The 18,182-nt window shown below is 42.1% G+C and overlaps 1 protein-coding gene across 7 annotated transcripts in view; it reads right to left on the bottom strand.

Moving 5' to 3' along the window:
• Positions 1-18,182, bottom strand: part of HIVEP1 (HIVEP zinc finger 1) — a 123,202-nt gene that overhangs the window by 24,875 nt on the left and 80,145 nt on the right. For all 7 annotated transcript variants that reach the window (XM_055703924.1, XM_055703927.1, XM_055703926.1 and 4 more), the window contains one exon: positions 72-6,019. In XM_055703924.1, the coding sequence (XP_055559899.1) occupies positions 72-6,019 (5,948 nt within the window). The remainder of the gene's footprint in view (positions 1-71; positions 6,020-18,182) is intronic.

Here is an 18,182-nt window from a genome sequence, read left to right as displayed (position 1 = left end):
TAGGAACAAGTGCGATTTCCAAAGCAAATCCCCTGTAAACAACCAGTATACATCAAGCATAGCTTAAGTACCTTAGTTAAGCTGTTCTTCCACTTGCTTGAGTAGACCAATACGTCAGATCTGGGGTGAGTAGTTCTCGCTTGAGTGTACAGTGGTTTTTCAACTTTCTGTTTCGAATTGAGGAGGGAGAGAGCTACCTTTGTCGACAAACCAAGTGGATTGGGATTGTTGGGACTAACGGTCCATGTAGAATAGGCTGAGATTTTCTGATCGTTCTGCAGCAAATGCAATGGTTTTCTCTTGAGGAGGTAACACCAGGTAAAACTCGTTGTGGTCTTCAGGCTTGGAAATGATAACCTCTGCATTTCTCCTACATTCATCGCAGCCAGTGTAGTTACAGGTTTTGCTTGGCCCTGGCTACTGATGTGCTTGCTCTCATTACTGTTACCTGGGGACTTTCTTTCTTGACTGCTACTTACAGGCTTGAGAAGAGAACTCTGATTATTCACTGGAGATAATTCAGATGGTTTCCTAACTACAAACGCCGGTGATGCTGAAGACTTAATGTCTTCAGATTCTGGTGACTCCTTTAAGGTGTCCGAAACCCCAGTGTCAGATGAATGATGGTCAGGCAATAGCAGGTCTGAAGCACCCGCTTTGCTGCTTTTTTCATGCTGTGCAACGCCATCAGGGTCTAAGAGGTGATTTTCAAGAGGGTCTGTGGTGCAAACCTGTCTTACCAAAACTGGCTTCTTTTGCTTACTAGTAGAGTCATTAGGTCTAACGTTCAGTGAATGCGATGGTCTAGCATCTGTCATACATGCAGCTCCACTCTCATCTTTAACGCGTTTTTGCTGTTTTTCCATGGCAATATCTAAACTGTTGGCTGGGGAAAGCATTCGTTTACTTGAAGCTGTAGCTTCTGGTTGAGGGAAGAGTCCACTAACTGGCACTTTCTGAATAATATGCAAAGAGCTTGACAAAGGTGAATTTCTGGTTCCACTTTCTGGTTGTGAATTTTCAAATGAATTTGGCAAAGTCCTCTGACGATCTTTGTGAGATTTTGGCAGCTGCGTTTTGCCTTCAAGCGTTGGCACTGTCACAACATTTGTTTTGCAAACAGACTGATTTACCTGATCCTGGGTCACTAAAATGTGAGGAAGGGGTGTAACCGTTGCAAAGCCGTAGGATGGCATACTGCTGTGAATACGGACGGGAACCACAAAAGGAGGAATCTGATGTATTTGACTGCTGCAGTTATTAGGGACAATTTGCTTTAGAGGAGGCACAGAGTACGGATTAGACATGTCAGACAGTTTAGTCTGCAGTTCAAAGGTGGATGCACTCTGGTCCACCCCAACCTGACTTGGAACAGTCTGAGTTGATAAAGTATTTTTTAGCAATTTAGAAGAGTATGGCTGACCTATATGTAATGTTTTAACTTGAAGTTGATACTTCGGAGCAAAACAATCCTGTTTTTCGTTGGGACAAGAAGAAAGCGCATATGCACTCACTTGTTCCCCTTGGGCTGATGTTTTAGTTGATGACTGGGAAGGCTGAGGAGTCAAGGATGGCTGTCCTTGATTATTCACCACATGATTTAGAGGCTGCTGGACAGAAGACAGGCTAACAGGATTACCATCTTGAATTGCTGAGTGAGGCCTGGAGTGAGTCTGTGAATGCTGAGTACTTGAAGGGAACTCCACCGAAGATTTGCCGGAGGTCTGCAGCTGGTGCAATGGCACTGTGGGCACATCCGTAGCTTGAGCCATCTGAAATGAGGAAGTCAATTTAACTTGAGGCTGATGATTTTCTGGAGCAATATTTAAAGATATCTGTCTTACAAATGGCCCCCTTCTCCTTTCTAGCAGAGGCACATGTCCAGTCACTCCATTTGCAGATGATGCTTTCGGAGCGGCTATCTCTACGAGCGGGGCAGGTTTTGACGGAGACACGCTTCCACAGTCGAAAGACTTACTCCTGTAGTCCACAACCTCCATTGATGGCTGCGTGCAGCTGATTTGCTCTGAGGCAGCACGTCTCATTTCCCGGTAATGAGGTCCAGGTACAGCCAGTGCGTGCGAGCCAGCGGGAATCATGAGGAACTCTGACGACTTACTAACAGGTTCTGCTTTGCAAGGGTTCTCAGCCTTTGAAGTTTCATCTTTATCAAGTGAAGCTGAGAAACTGGAGGCATGAGACAAGCTACTCTCCCGACTTAGGCTTCTGGAAAGTGTGGAGTCAACACTTGATTCTGCAGATGAATGCTCCATTTCAGCCAAGCGAATCCTTTTCTTCTTTGGTGGAAGCTTTTCTGTTGGCAATTTTGACAGTGTCTCACTGCGCTGTGGCCAATTAAACCTTTCCGTCTTTTCCTGATCGCTGCACTGGTTTTCTTGGTCCCTGTCTGGTTCTTCTGTGACCAGTATCTCAGGAACCTGGATGTTATGCTGGCGAACAAGTCTCGATGGCTGAAGCGGTGCACTTCTCTCATTAGAAACTATTTGGCTTCCCTGAACTTCCCCTCTAGGTGCTTCTGCTGACAGGGGCTGATGGTGCTGGAGAGTATTCAGATGACAGTGTCTATCCTCTTGGATGACAACTGTATTCAAAGAGCGGTGCTTTGCAACCTTGTTGGGCTCTTGAGAAGAAACCGGTGACACTCTTTCAAATGACTCTGATTTCTCAAACGAGCTATTTCTGCTCAGTGAATTGGTGTGCTGTATTACTGAAATGCCAGTCCCTTGTCTTTTCAACTCCACTTTTTCTTGCACAACTGAGCTTGCCTGCTTTTCAATGAGTGGAGCCATCTTTGGCTCGGTAGTCTGATCTGTGCCTCGAGCCACAAGCTGAATTTGGGAACTCTGAAGCAGAAGGTTGCTTGGCTGTTGCGATCCTACCACCGCTGTCACACTGTGTTTTGACACACTGGAAGAACTTGCTGGCTTGCTTTGGCCTTCTGCGTTCTTTGATGGTACGCTTGTATCATTTTGCTGTGGGTCATCATCATCGCCAACGCTTTTCATTTTTCTTCTTTTCCTTATCTGGGGTGTCTGCTCCCAAACACCAGTTGAAGTAGTGACTCTGTAATGTAGAATTTGAGGCTGTGTACTGTTTGGAACAGTTTTATGCTCAGGCTCTCTGACTGCTGCTTTAGTTTTAGGTCCATGCAACTCTGAACAATAAAATTTCTTGTGGTTTTCAAAATTTTCCAGTTTTCTATATCTGTTTCTGCAGGTTTCACACTCAAACATTGTTCCTCGCACCTGAGGGGACTTCTTCGTTTTCTCTAAATTTGGTCCCTGTGCCAGGGACTTGCTCCTTTGCAATACAGAATCATTTGGTAAATTACACCCCAGATAACTTTCTTCTACAGACCGCAACGATCCAAGAACTTGGCTTTCACCAGTAGAAGAATCTTCTATTGCTGCCTGTCTAACGAGGGTCCGAGGATGTCCACCTTGGTTCAGCGGAGGAGCAGGTCCTGATACAAACACATCATCGTATAAAGAGCCAATTTTATCATCAAATGACTGACTTCCTCGAAGGGGATGAGAGGGAGGTATAACATTTGGAGGTACTGCCGAGTAACTGGTAGTTGGCATGGAATTACTTCGTGTGATAGGTAAACAGTCAAGGGATGGTACAGAAAGAAGAAAAACTTGCTTCGATTTCTCAGTGGGTGTGAAAGGAGACTTTGGTATATCAGAGCTTGAGCTAGTTCTTCTTCCCATGGGCTTTAAATCAAACTGGAAAGAATCCTTAAATATGTAGGATTTTGGTGAATCTATGCTTCCTCTTCTTGAAAGAGATGTTCTTCTTGGTTTCACGCTATCTAACTGTTTGTCATCCACAACAGCTTCATTATCAGAAATTAACTTAGAGATACGCTCCTCAAGAGTTTTTGTTGCCATGGGAGGTCGCATTTGGCCAGAAAGAATCAGATTTTTTTCAGCACAAACAGTTTGTACCACTGATGCTACCACACCACTTGTTCGTGGCACACAGGGCAGGTTTTTGTTTGGATCTTTTTCGGAGGTCAGCAGTCCTCTTGTGAAAGGAGCTGGTGGGCTCATGGTTTGATCGGCACTTTCAGAACGAGAGAAATAACCAGAATCGGTACTACCTAAACTTCTAGGGCTCAAGAGACATTTTCCTTGCTGATCCTGGGAACCATCAGTTGCCTGTTGTCTCTGGAGCTGGGCATGCACCGCTCCTACTGCAGATCCCAGCTGTTCCTCTAACAAGTCCATGTCTACTTTCTGATGCTGCTTTATGTCATTCTCCTTGAATGAGGCCGTATGTGTTAAATTTGACTGAAGAGCTGTCACTTTAAAATCTCCTTTTCTCTGCACTGCAGCAAGCTCAGGTGCTGGTTCCGTTACTTTTGGGCTATCGGCCCTTAATGGAGAAACATTTACAGGATGAACTACTACTTTTGGTAAAGCTGCCCTTACTTGAGGTTCTGTCTCATGTAACGAAGAGTCAGCAGGTATACAGTCTGGGTTGCTTAATGGAACAGGGCTTCCCTTCCGCAAAGTTTCCGCACCCGAAATTACTTTCACTATTTGTGCAGGTTCCAGTTCTTGATCATCTTGTCTTTCATCAGCAGTGCCTTCATCTTCACTTTCACCACTTTCTTCCACATCCGAATGAATGCTAAGTGCTTTGTCCGAGTCATGAGATAGGAAGAGGCCACCTGAATCTGGCTGTGGGACAAGTCCAAGTTTGATAGCATGTGCATGAGATTTTTTGTGCTTGTACAGATTGCTTTTGGTTTTAAATGAAAACCCACACGTCACACAAGGATATGGTCGCTCTCCAGTATGGGATCGGATGTGCTTTTGGAGAACACTTGGCTTGGCACAAGCCCGATTACAATACTCACAGACATACTTCCCTAGCTTTTTAGGCTTCTGGTCTTTCAAGAGGCTACATATTTGTTCTACACCATGGTTTACAACTGATGCTATCTGGGCTGAATTATACATGGGACCTATAGACAAGTGTGTTGAGCTTGATGTGCTAATTGACAAAGGTGAAGACGAAGTAGCTACTAACTGGTTTTGCGAAAAAACCTGAGTTACAGTGGAAGATGAGGTGTGAACAACAGATGAAGTTACTGCTATGCTGTATATCTGCTGGAGTTTGGGGCTTTCCTGACTCTGCTGTTGCACCAGCGACCTAGTGAAACTTGGACACATAACAACCTGGTGATTTTGTTGACTGGTTTTAGTAATAAGGTCTTGTGAATGAGAAACTGATTGGCCTTGTGCTTGTCCAGTCTTGGCTGCTGCTGCTACATGCACATTGTTTAACGTAGACGGGTAATAGTGAGGTCCGGCTGCAAACTCATGCTGTGACAAAGCAGGCTGATTTTGGACACTCATTGTATTGGACGTGAGACTAGAAGAGGTGCTTACAGTTTTATTTGGTCTCAGTTTCTCTATCTGCATCCCATAAGGGGGGCACTCTTGTGCTAAAGTGTTCAGTTCAGGCTCCATAGCTTTTAATAAGACATCGAATGCAGTACGTGTACATGGGGATGACGTACTGCAAGCAACAAAATCAATACATTCATTACTGTCAGTCTTTGTTTTGCTTGATGAGGAGTTTGAGAGACACTTCTTCTCTGGCGAGTTCAATTGGGTTGCATCAGTATCCTCCACTGCCTGCTTACCTAAATCTAAGGACTGATGTGCCAGTGAAAGCTTTGTCTGCATCGATGTCTCAGATTTGGTTGTTTCAACACTTATCTCACTACCAAGTGCCCCCTCGTTCTGTTTGGTACCCTGATTTCCATTTTGCACGGGTAGGTGATCCTGCGCCGTGGCATGTTCAGAGGCATCTGGAAGGGCTTTTAGCGGTGAAGGGTCTACACTTTGCTTAGCCTTGGCTTCGGCGGGGCTTCTCAAAGGCGATTTTGGTATTTTTTTTAGATGGTTTTCAGTCACAATCTTTTTTCTTTTCACACCCTTAATTGCATCTTGGGTTCCTCTAGTACCAGCATCGGTGATTTCTGTTAAAACACAAAGAGAATAAAAAAGAATATTCAAACTGGATAACGCAGTATATTTTTATTTATAATATTTTATCATCTCCAATTTCAACAGCAAGCCCTGGGACAAGAAGACTGTCCATCTCTCCAGATTGCAGTGGGTTTTTTTTAACACTAAATGTATCTTGGTGAAGATCTATTTTGTTTTCATCTAAAAAGAGCAATGCTTTCTAACTGGTGCTGTAAGACATTACAAAAGTAATTCACTATAGGAAAAGCTTCAAAGGAAATGTAAGAAAAGAAAGGTGACTAACGGAGTATTTTAGCATTTATAGCATCTTTTTTCAGATAAAGCAAAAAGAAACCTCTCCCTTGCACTTGTTTAAAAATGCAAATAATTATAGCAGGAAAATGAAGAACCAAGACACAAATCTGTTTTCGTGTCGTGTTTGTCACTTTTTCCATCTATATGTTGCCATAGTCAAGGAATGAAGACAACTTCCTCATAGTTATATTTGTAAGGAGATTTATCATGGAAATGGCACAACCACCCACACCATCTGTCAAGTACTGTATTTCAGAGCTCCAATTACTGAACTTCAATAGCATTTCAGATGAGCAACTACTGTGGATGAATAAAATCAGTCACACTTACATGACTTCCTATTCGTGCATCATGAAACAGAATAAACTATATTTGAATTATTTCATTACTAACTACACTTGTTGCTGATTTTAAGCAGGCATGGACACAGAGTTTCAGGGATGTAGTGAACAGCAAATGAATTGGGAGTATTATTCAGCTGAATAATTTTGCAGCAAGTAGTTATATTTGTACAAAGTCACATTTCCTCTAAGAAAATTACATATAGACTGAATTCAGTGTTGATACTAACAAACTTATTTAATAATTTTTAATAGATTTTTTAAATAGATGTTACACACCTTTGTTTACCTCAACAGTGTGCTATTTAATCTGTTAGTTAATATCTTTTTTCTTCTTCTTTCTTAACATACACTCAGTCATAGCCAATGCCTCAGCTAGCATCACTGGTAGTGCAGAGGAAGCCAAATATTAAATGGATGTAAATCCATATCCTTAAGCTTTTACAACTCATTCATTAGGCTATTAGCCAAAACCATATTCGTCTGACTGCCAATATTCAAAGCAAAGGAAGAACTTAATGATTGGGCTGATGTCTCTAAAAAGGTTCAGCTGCATATGCATTCTGGGATGCAGTACTGAGTAAGTCCATGTAGTACGTTTACCTGCATAGAGTTACTCAGGAACAGAGGTTTATGTGCACTTCTAGGTAAAGAGCAGCCTGAAGACATCATATAAAGGGACAAAAATCGCACAACTCCACAAAGAGGTAACAAGAGAAAGCTCAGACTTTCCAGTACCCATCAACCCTACGGCCCCCTTTGAGTGGGACGAGGACTATCCTCTTGCAGAAACGCCAGCTGGCTTCTACACTGTGGTGGGAGGAAAGCCAATGCATAGTGTGCGTCTGACAAGAGATACTGGAGCTGATGAATCCAGGGTGAAATTCCTGCTCCATGTAAAGGAAATACAGGCAGTGCCTAAAGCTTCTCTAGCAGAAGAGAATGGTAAGTGACCGGTAGGAAAAGAAAGGCAAGAAGTTGTTATGTTTTCTCAGTGCCAGAGCATAACCCAACTGGGATGTATGCTAATGCCAGACACTTGGAAGTTCAAAATCCCATTTTTGATGCCAACTTAATTGTACACATATATTAATTTAGGGTGAATGGATATTCAGGAGATTTCCTTGCAAATTGGAAGATCAAAGACTACACCCCACACATAATGTATTGCAAATATGCATGTTCTGCAGAACCTGACCTATTCCTCTCTCAGCCCTGCCAGAGGAAGCTTTAACCATGAAGAGTAAGAGCCTGTTTTGTCACAATCAGCAGCCCAACAAAAGAGATGCTCAAATCCCTTGCCAGAATTAATGGCTCCAAATCCTAATTATGGGAAATTTGTGCTCCTTTTGTGTACCCAGGAAGAGATTTCTGCAGTAATCGTTCACTTAACCCATAAATGAACTTTGCATTCATTGCTTTATCACCAAAACCTCTTCATATTAGACTGGATTTAACTTATTCAAAGCTGAGCAGTCTTCCATCACAATGTTTTGTACTTTCCATTGCTTCACAATTGAACAAGTGGCTTACACTAACAAGTTATCATCAATATTACCAATGGTCACCTCTTTATAATTCATAGTCCACCAAAACAGGTTTTTCTTCAAAAACAACAAATAATTTTACACCAAGCAAAAGAGAAAATAAAAAGGTAATTATATAAAAGGGTGCTTTTCGCTATGGTTTCGTGATGTCTCTGAGGCACGGCCATGTTCATTGAGTGTAAGTAATTTGGTTCCTTTTATGCATACACTGCAGCTTTTATCCTGTCACAATCTCGCCTCCACACTGATCATACTGCCGGTGTTTGCACCAGAGCGCTATGGGAAGAGCTGGGCACATTACACATAGCTAGGAAGGTAAGAGTGCCAGGAATTGTAAACATCCAAGCAGATAAAGGTACACAAAAAAGACTAAGGTGTTTTATACTGCTGTATTAGAACAACCAAATGATGTGCTGCTTCCTGATGCCTCAGAATATTAAATAACTACTATTCCCGGGTTTCAACCATATCGTGCAGAGGAACCAGCTTACTCAAGTTACAGCACACTAGCAAACTGGAAACCAACACAGCTGAAAGATGTAACGTGGCTTACAGAAGCCTTAAAGGAAGTAGAAATGTATCTTTAATCTACCAATCAATCAATTAAAAATACAAATTAATTATGAGTACAAGATCAGATTTTTCCATAACCTATGTACTGCTTTACATTTTTAAAATGTTGTTCAACACATGCCAAAACATAAAAATTATCCAGGAAATTGAAAAGGAACAAAAAAAAAAAAAAAAAAAAGCAAACCCAAGTTATGCATTTCATTATGTACAGAAACAGAAATTTTCTTTAGTCTTCAAAACCATTAATTTGCTGCTTCTACACCAATAAAATTCCAGTCTACAGCAATCATGAGAACTAGTTTCTGATTTGTATTTCTGACGCTACATCTTTTGTGATTCCTGAGATGGAATCGCAGGTTTGCTTCAGTGTACCCATCCATAAAATCTTGTAAAATGTACTTTCTTGACAATGGTTTTACAAGGCTTAACAATAGCTTAAGTACCGTGCTCTACTCCTGGATAATTCAGAAATCTTTATTATTAATGGAAATAATTGCCTCATGTTTGCTAACAGTCAGATATCTAGCATATCTGGGGAAAAAAAGGAGCCCCCAACAACTTTTTTTTCCCTTATTTTTAGCTTTTTGTTTCTTTCTGCCAGTCTTCTTTTTGTATTCTGTTTATGTTGAAGATATTCCACCACACATTAATCTACAGCTACAAGCTTGCACAAGGATCAACTGCATCAGTATTTCCAGAGGCAACAAAAAATCTGGTGGAAAGCATCAGCCCCGTAATGTTAAACACCCTTCTGCCCTGCAGAGCTACAAACTTCCAGAAGCGTGATAATTTGCCATGGCCATGTACCCACATCAACAAGCTGACACTGAAAAAAAAGAACATAAAAAAGTTGCATGTGGAAAAAAAAAATTAAAAATAATTAAGTTGATCTGCTTTTCTTTCTCTGCCACCCCACGCACTCTGCTCACCTCCCTCTGCAATCTCAAACCCTTCTCATCGTTGGGCGGTAATTCCTCTTGTTCTCAGGTGGTGAAGCGTTGTTGTTAAGAAATGCTGTCCCTTAAATCAGGTGTCTAAAAAGCATCTTTTTCATAAGCTGTATTACACCAAATAGGATTGAGTTACCCAGGCCAAGAGAAGAGGTAACAATGCCACTGCGCTCAGCACCTCACTTTTCACATCCCAGGGACACCAGAGCATCTCTTGTGCTTTGCCTGGTTGGCTTTGTTCTGCTTTGCTACAAAGATTCTTTGTTGAATTCTTTTGCTTTGGTATGAATTCTGCACTCAAAACATGACAAGAAAAACTGATGTTTCTAAACACGATTTTGTCCACCTATAATTTCTCTGCTGCACTTCACTCTATGCATAGGAAATAGAGCAAAAGAACAGAAGTGTGAAGGTGTAGATAGCAACCTGGCAGAGTAACTCATCCAGCAAATAAAGGAAAGGTATAACTGATCTGATTTTTTTCCTCTGAAGCATTTACTGGTGAACTAGACAGTACCTTGACAAAATGATCTCAATGGTTTTGTTTAAGTAACTTCCAGAACTGCCTGTCTCGAAGCCTACGTGTTATTACAACACCCACTCTCTTTCTCTTCCTTCTAATAGAGCTACATGCTTGCACTTAAAAAAAAGATAGTACGAGGGAACTGAAGCAAGGCACCAAGCTCCCTTCTTCCTAGGTCCTACCCTGTGAAACGCAGAGCAAGCAACCACCACCTGCCCCAACAAGTCCGATGAGTGGCACAATTTTCATCTCATACACTCAAAGTTGCAGAATATTAACAGCCATTGTAGGCTTCCATACAGAGACAGATTTTCAAAAGTGAGTGCCTGAACTTTAGCTCCTAAATCTGTACTTGAGTTCCCAGAGCACTGCAAGTAAGATCAAGCCTCTTCTGGAAGTGTTCAGACACTAACTGACGTCTTAAATGTACAGCTAAAAGGTTGCTCTGACATGTAATGACAGCGGCCATCCAAAGACAGAAGGTTTTCAAAAGAGACACACCATCACTAAGGATCTTATTCTGATTAAAGCTAAGCTTTCCAGTGCCTTTAGATACTCAAAAAAAATCTTATTCTTAACATTTGATACTTCTTTAATTTTTATTTCACTGAAAATACTGAAAGCACTCATGAATCACCCCACTGGGTTTGTATCCATGAATAAGAACATCATTATGAGATAAAGAATGAAGTCCTGCCAGCAAATATAAGACCACTAGAACTTACATTAAACACAGCAGGGAGTAACTAAACTTTCATTCCTTATTAAATACCTCTAGCTTTATACTGCCTCCTACATGTTAAGTACAGCCATGAATATTTTTCCTAAAATTATAGTTTTTCCAAAGCGTAAAAAAACCCCAAAATAAACACCCCCCTAAAATAACCTGATTACATAAACCACACATACAACTATGAAAATGTTCACTGTCGACAAGTCAATGGAAGCAAGATTAAACCAAGCGCTGTGCTTCATTTTAAGCACAAACAGAGAGGATTTTAAAGTCAATCACCAACAGCTTTAACTGCCTAATTTCAGACTCCTTGAGACGGTCGCAGGGTGTCCACTCCCTGTTTCAGAGGCCAGAAGGGAAGTCAAAGAACTTGGGGTGCTCCAAGTCAGCAGCAATATTTGAAAACGTTGGTCAGCAGGCTTAAGAGCTTTGCTGCTAATAACACCAGTCCAAACATGCAGAGGGGACCCTTAAAAACCACTTGATCTATATGTAAAGCACATCTGACATTAATTAATTAAATAACGGAGAGGGGGGAGCATTGATATTCAAAGGTTAAAGCAGTCTGATAGGTATTGTATCAAGTGTTCATCTACGCCAGCATCTGTCCTTTTGTTCCTATCAGAAAATACTGAACCATTCCGTAAGGTATGGATGAGCTAAGAGTGGTTTCATGATTTCATACTGCCTTTAAACACATTATTATTTTTCTTGGTGTTTTTAACAGACAACACTAAGCTCTGGGTTGATAATGTGGCCCATCAACAGTACTGTATTGGCTGTCAGCAAGACAGGTTCCCCAGTCCTCTTTTAAGTGTCATTTCACACCAGGTCTTTGTTCTGAAATGACTATTTTATTAGCATAATTTCTCATTATTAACTAAAATAGCAGAAGTCCTACTAACGCAAGCTGCACGAAAGGTAAACCTGTGTTAATATGTGGTACCAGCACTCATTTTGAGTAGTGCCATTAACCTCAATGACAGCATACATTTTTGTGAAGTCAAATTAAATTTTAATGCTCTCTACCACCACACCCTGGCAAGCCCATAAAACCACTGTATCTCACGTTCACACATTAAAGGTAATTGTAGAGAAAATGTATATTGAGATATACGCCCAAGAAATCATACCCAGTACTTCTACCACTAAGTGTCTCAAATTTAAAATCAGTATTTTGTAGCATCACAAGATAATTCCACGTGGGAAGGGACCTCACCACATCTCTAGTCCAACCTCCTGCTCAAATTGGGGCCAGCTACAGGATCAGACCTGGGTCCTTAGGGCTTTGTCCAGTGGGGTGTTGGAAACCTCCAAGGAGCGATTTTACTCAGCCCCCATGAGCAATGCCTCCACTGCTTGACTGTCCTCGTGTGGAACAAGCCACTCAACGTACTCCTGTTGCCTCTCATCCTCCCACCATGTGCCACTGTGAAGAGTCTGGCTCCTTCTTCATGATATTCCTTCCTCAAACCACCTCTGAATGAGCCCCGGTCCCTCAGCTCCTCCTCAGAGGACAGGCCCTGACGGCTGTGGTGTCCCAGTGATGAACCCACCCCATGTTCCTCATGTTCCTCCTGCACCGGGGGGGGGGGGGGCAAAACTGGACACAGTATCTAAACATGGTCTAAAGGATTATGGAGTAGGGGAAGATAATCCCTTGCCATGATCTCCTGGTCTCACTTTCCCCTGTACAGCCCAGGATGTGGCGTCCCTTGCTGCCAGGCGTGCCGCCGGCTCGCTGCCCACCGCACGCACCCCAGGGCCCTTCCACAGAGCTGCCCCCCCGCAGGGGCTCCCCTGGCCTGGGGCACCCCATTGCACCTGGACCTGTTGAAAACAGACTTAATACTCCTCTGGTTTCCCACCTACCCTGGCCTTACCACCCTAACTTGGACACAAGAATATAGTGGGAGACAGTGTCAAAAGCCTTGTTAAAGTCAAGGTGAACAACGACACCCATGGCTGCCCCCTGAGAGACATCCCCATGTCCTCACATCTAGTCGCTTCATAACAGAAGCCATTTGATCACTCTTCTCAGTGGCACCCAGTGACAGGACAGGGGCAACGGGCACAAACTGCAACACTAGAAGATCCACCTGAATGTGAGGAAGAACTTCTTTACCTTGAGGGTGCCGGAGCCCTGGGTCAGGCTGCCCAGAGAGGCTGTGGGGTCTCCTGCTCCGGAGACATCCCACACCCGCCCGGACACGGCTCTGTGCAGCCTGCTCTGGGAGACCCTGCTTTAGCAGGGGCTGGGCTGGATGCTCTCCAGAGGTTGGGCTGGATGCTCTCCAGAGGTCCCTTCCAACCCCAACCGTTCCATGACTTCATCACAATGTTCTTCAGTTTCTTCAGTTGTTATGAGAATTACATAAAGAATGAGAATAGGTAAAGCTGAAGGTCTGCAAAGCACTTTTACTCACATTTATATCCAATACACTGTTTACATGCTTCTGTAAGTCTTCATCTTATTAAGCCGTCTGGATCAGAACACACACCAATAATACACTCCCTGGCCACATGGAGAACAGCACCCCCAGGAATCCTGCTTTTCTGTTTTTCTTGTTGCTTAATACCTTTTCCCATTTGCAACTTCCACCATCAAACAAACCACAAAGCAGTAAATTCTGTGCACACTTCATCTCACTGATGGCAAAACTAACAGGCACCTCAACAAAAACAATGCGATCTAAAAACATCCAGTTTATCCCACAGGATGCTTGAGCACCACTACAGATGTGGCTGGCATTGCTTTATAGCTAAGTCTACTTGTATGCAATTTATAGGTTTTCAACTAAATACATTCCAAGAAATACCTAAATTGCTGGCTATCAAAAGTAAGCAATAGTTAAGAACAGGCAAACATTAATTTGATAAGATTTCGTACAAATGGTAAATTTTAAACTGTACAATCTACTGCTTCCACTAATTCTATATTAACAGCAGTGAATTGTCACTTTGAAGGGAACACTGGGGAAAGGAAGAAGAAGTATTTCTTGCCTTTGAGTAACATTTTCCCAAAATAACAGACCTGCCTATATTTTAAAATAGCAGGAGAGAGACGAGAGCTGGTGTAGGAGGGAGCAAGAGGTTCCTCAGACCCTGTGTCTCGGCACCTCTCACCAGTGTCTGAGTTGCAAAGGTACGCCAAAGCTGAAAGGGGAGAGTAATTTTCTGGAGATACAGAAATGATCCACTCTTTTATTCAGAATATAAAAGATCCTTCCCCGAGAATCAAGAACACTTACAACCTAGTAAGTGGAATATACTAAATGATGGGTTTAAAGGTGCAGCCCCCAAGGTGTACTCTGGGCTACTCCTCACGCACTAGATGACACACTGTGGCACCATTAGCAAGGTCAGAGCAGATCAGCTTTGCAAATTGTGCAATAATATTTTAGCATAAGGTAAGGGAGACACCTTTGCCCCGAGGCACACAGCTCGGCCTTATCAGGAAGCGCCTCTGAGATAGCTTCATCCCAGACATGAGCACCTGCCAACTCCTGTTTGGCCTTGGGATAGGTAAAGAGTAAACGACAAGTTGCAGTCTGGGGCTGTCTTTCTGTCAGCGTCTTTTAAAGTCATGGCTACTCACATCAAGACAACCTTGGTAGTGAGACTTCTGATGGGGTGGGAGGACATAACTACCTTATGATGCTAGAGACCAAGAATGGTTGTCTTTGGAAGTCTGGTCTCATTTTGTGCATTTAGTTTCTTGGCTTGAGTGAAGAAAGTAACAACCGGCATATTTTTAGCCATAAAAATAGTGTGCTTGATGAGGAAGACCATGAAGATCAAACAGCAATAAACATCTGACCACTGAAGTAATGCTATAGCCTCAGCTGGGAAATGCCAACATCCATATGTGAACAGGAATTAAATGCAACATTTCAGCACATCTGAAAATCTCTGACCAAAGTGAAATGGATTTTTTTCCCAAAAAAGAGTTAATTTCCTGCCTAGCATGAAACACATTAAATGAAACATGACATTTGATATTGATGGAGATTTCCCACCATTACGTGTGTAAGAAACCAGCAGAGGCTGAACCACTGTAACGTTTCACAGCACTCGAGCACATCTTCAAGAGACAGAGAAAAGGCACCATGAGAACAGCAAATGTCAATCACAACCTACAGTTAATGCCTAACTACTCACACAAAATGTCAAGATATGAACATTCAGCAAGGGCATATACTACAGTATTTTAAATATGCTGAAAAAAATAAAAATATTTACTATATTAAGTAGCCCTATGGAGTTTATGTATTGGCTCTGCATTACAGTCATTTAACTCTATATTCTCTACACAGAAGCCTTAATATTAAACTAAGCAAAGTAATCACCACTTAAATGCTGTTAAGATAAAGCACATTGACTATGAGCAGGTGGAGAGACACCGTTACGATAGCAATCCCAGCTTGAGAAGTCCTTCCTCGCTGGGCACTCCAAAGACACGGAAAAAGACAGGATGCCTCCGCAAAGGCAAATTAACAAGGTCCCAGTCAAAGCCTAATTAGAAACCAGCTCCACCCAGTCATCCATTTAAGAATAAAGCTGTTTAAACATAACCAGTTAGAGAAAGTATGTTGCCAGAAATTAAACTACGGACATCTTTCCAGGGACATCTGGAAATCTTCCTCAAATGTCAGGCAATGTTGTGAACAGTTTCACTACTAAATTATCTGCTGCAATTTAAGAATTATCAGTTGTTACTGCAAAGTTAGGATTTGGCTAATAAATCATTAGCACAACTTCTACCCCTAACACACAGAAAAAGAAAGGCCATTAAAACAGAATTCTAGAACAGCTCATGAAACAGCAACCACTTTAAGGGTTATCAGCAAAGAGCAACTGCTATCTGGCCAGATGAGATACTGAATATAATACCCACATGTGAGTCTGAGGGGAATAAACAAAAATGAAAGGATCAAGATGTTCGCTAAACTACCTTTGCACATCACTATGTTCAAACGGAATGAGCTCCTGAGTCATATTCCCTGCACCTCTTTAACATAGTCCTCCATATGAAGAGCAGGGATCAAATGGAGCGATTTCCATCCTGCCTTGTAGCAACTGAAGAGAAACGAAGAGCAGCGAAGAGCTCACACCTAACAACTGTACTATTTAGAGACAGAGAAAGGAACAGGAGCTCTGGCAAAGCAAGTATGAAAAGTCCTACACAGCAGGTCTTTCTTCTAGGACTAAACAGTGCTGTGAACGTGACAAAAGCAGCAGAAGTTGATTTGATGGACATCTAGACACCAGGCATGGAAGTCTGGTCTGGTGCGCTGGAGGTGGGAAGGATGATCTCCCCTAGGGTAGGTTTGCTTCAGCATCAGTGGGAGGTTCCCAATGCCAAGACCTCTGAGCTACTCAGAGCTCTTTCCTTTCCCCAGCCTTGGCTGCCCTTTTCCACCAACGTACACATGCACAGTCTCTCTTCTCACACACACACACACACCCCCACACACACGTGCACCTTTTTAGGAGATTCCTATGCAGGACTCCATCCAGCTCAGACCGTAAGCACACAGCTACCAGAGTGGTACACTGTGTCTAATTCACCATCCATTTATATCTTTTATTTACCCTTCAGAAGGAGACTAAAGGCAACTAACAGCTCCCTGAGCTACAGGGGAGTATCCAGAAAGTATGAAAACCCCCACACATTACTCATACATCAGGCAGACTACAAGGAAGCTAACAAATAAAAAAATGTTGCATTTCCACAATTGGCTTGCTCCCAGCTCACATCAGCTAAAATTAGCAACCTATTGCATTTACTACACGTGCATAGGTATGCCTCTTGAATTAGCTAGTTTGTCAGCTCAGCATCCTCGCACCACAAGAACGACCTTATTCTGGCCTCAGATTTTAGAAACTTGCAAGAAATCCTTCTATTCATTAAAGCAGGGTCAAGCTCAAAATATTGCTGCATCTGAAAACACAGCCACTGATTTAACAACGTACTGTACCACGATTTGGAATAGCCACTTTCCATTTACTGTCAGGAAGATGCTTTTTCAACAGTTGTTTTATAATGTGAAGTTGTATAATGCCCCTTCAAAAATGATACTTGCAGGTTGGAATCTCTTTTGCTGAACTGCCACTCAAAAACTTTGCTATATTTGTCAGGAAAAGTCAAAATACTATTACTTTAACATCCCATTAATGTTTTAACCAAGTTCTCTTAATAGCTCCAAAGGATGAAATGTTCAATTTAAAACTGTAAATCTGTTTGTCTGCCTGTCAAAACAATACCAGCTCTTGCTATGTCTAGCACCGGCAGTGGATTTACCGAGCAGATTTCAGCTGCTAGTAGTCTAAACTAAATGTACTAACCAAAGAAAATTAAAATAGAAATACCAGATACAGACATTGACTCACAACCCAGGAGGTTTACAGGAGCTAGAAAACGTCCCTGGGTTAAGCCCATATTCTAACGTCATTTCTCAGAGCACAGAACACGTAAACATCTCCATTTTTATCAGTTTGCCCCCACTGGTAAAATGAGGACATTAAAATGTACTTAACTCTTTAAGATGAAAGCAGTGAAAAATGAGGTTAAATGAGATCAGAGACTACTCCTGCTCCCACAGAAGTCAGCAGAGTTTTTCTCACTGTCCTTCGTGGGCACAAAGCCCTGCAATGAATGTGCCTGAAGACAGAAAGGACCTTTCAAGTCGTCAGTGTTGTTACTAACAACATGCAACGTTCCCTCTATGTGAAAACACCAGAGATTTTAAGAATAGATGGTGCTTTATGAAAATGTGAGATCTTGTATGACATGAGCTACCGACACGAACAGTTCCTGCATGAAGCCAATCACAGCTGTCTGAGCTGCTGTAAATATTTTAGGAAGATAATTCAGTCTTCATTTAAAGCCTTACAGTTTGACGTACACAGAATAATTTAAGTAAATTACCTCTCAGACACATGCATTGACATATTTTAATGTAGATACAAACACTTTATAAAGCGAGACATTAGGAAAACACACCACCGAAATGCATGAAGTACCACCGCTAACTTGTAGTTATGAACATCTGGAAAGTAAAAGGTAGGTGGCTCTGGTGTATGTCAACAGAAAAACAAGAAGGCAAGCTAAACCTCTCACCAGCGGTAAGTAGCAAACAGGATGCTACTCCAACTTGCAACTTTTCAAGATTATGTACCTCCCTTTAAA

This window comes from Falco cherrug, chromosome 3 (genome assembly GCF_023634085.1).
Source record: "Falco cherrug isolate bFalChe1 chromosome 3, bFalChe1.pri, whole genome shotgun sequence".
Taxonomy (NCBI): domain Eukaryota; kingdom Metazoa; phylum Chordata; class Aves; order Falconiformes; family Falconidae; genus Falco; species Falco cherrug.
The sequence above is the reverse complement of the archived record's forward strand: the minus strand, read 5'-3'. Positions and strand labels throughout refer to the sequence as shown.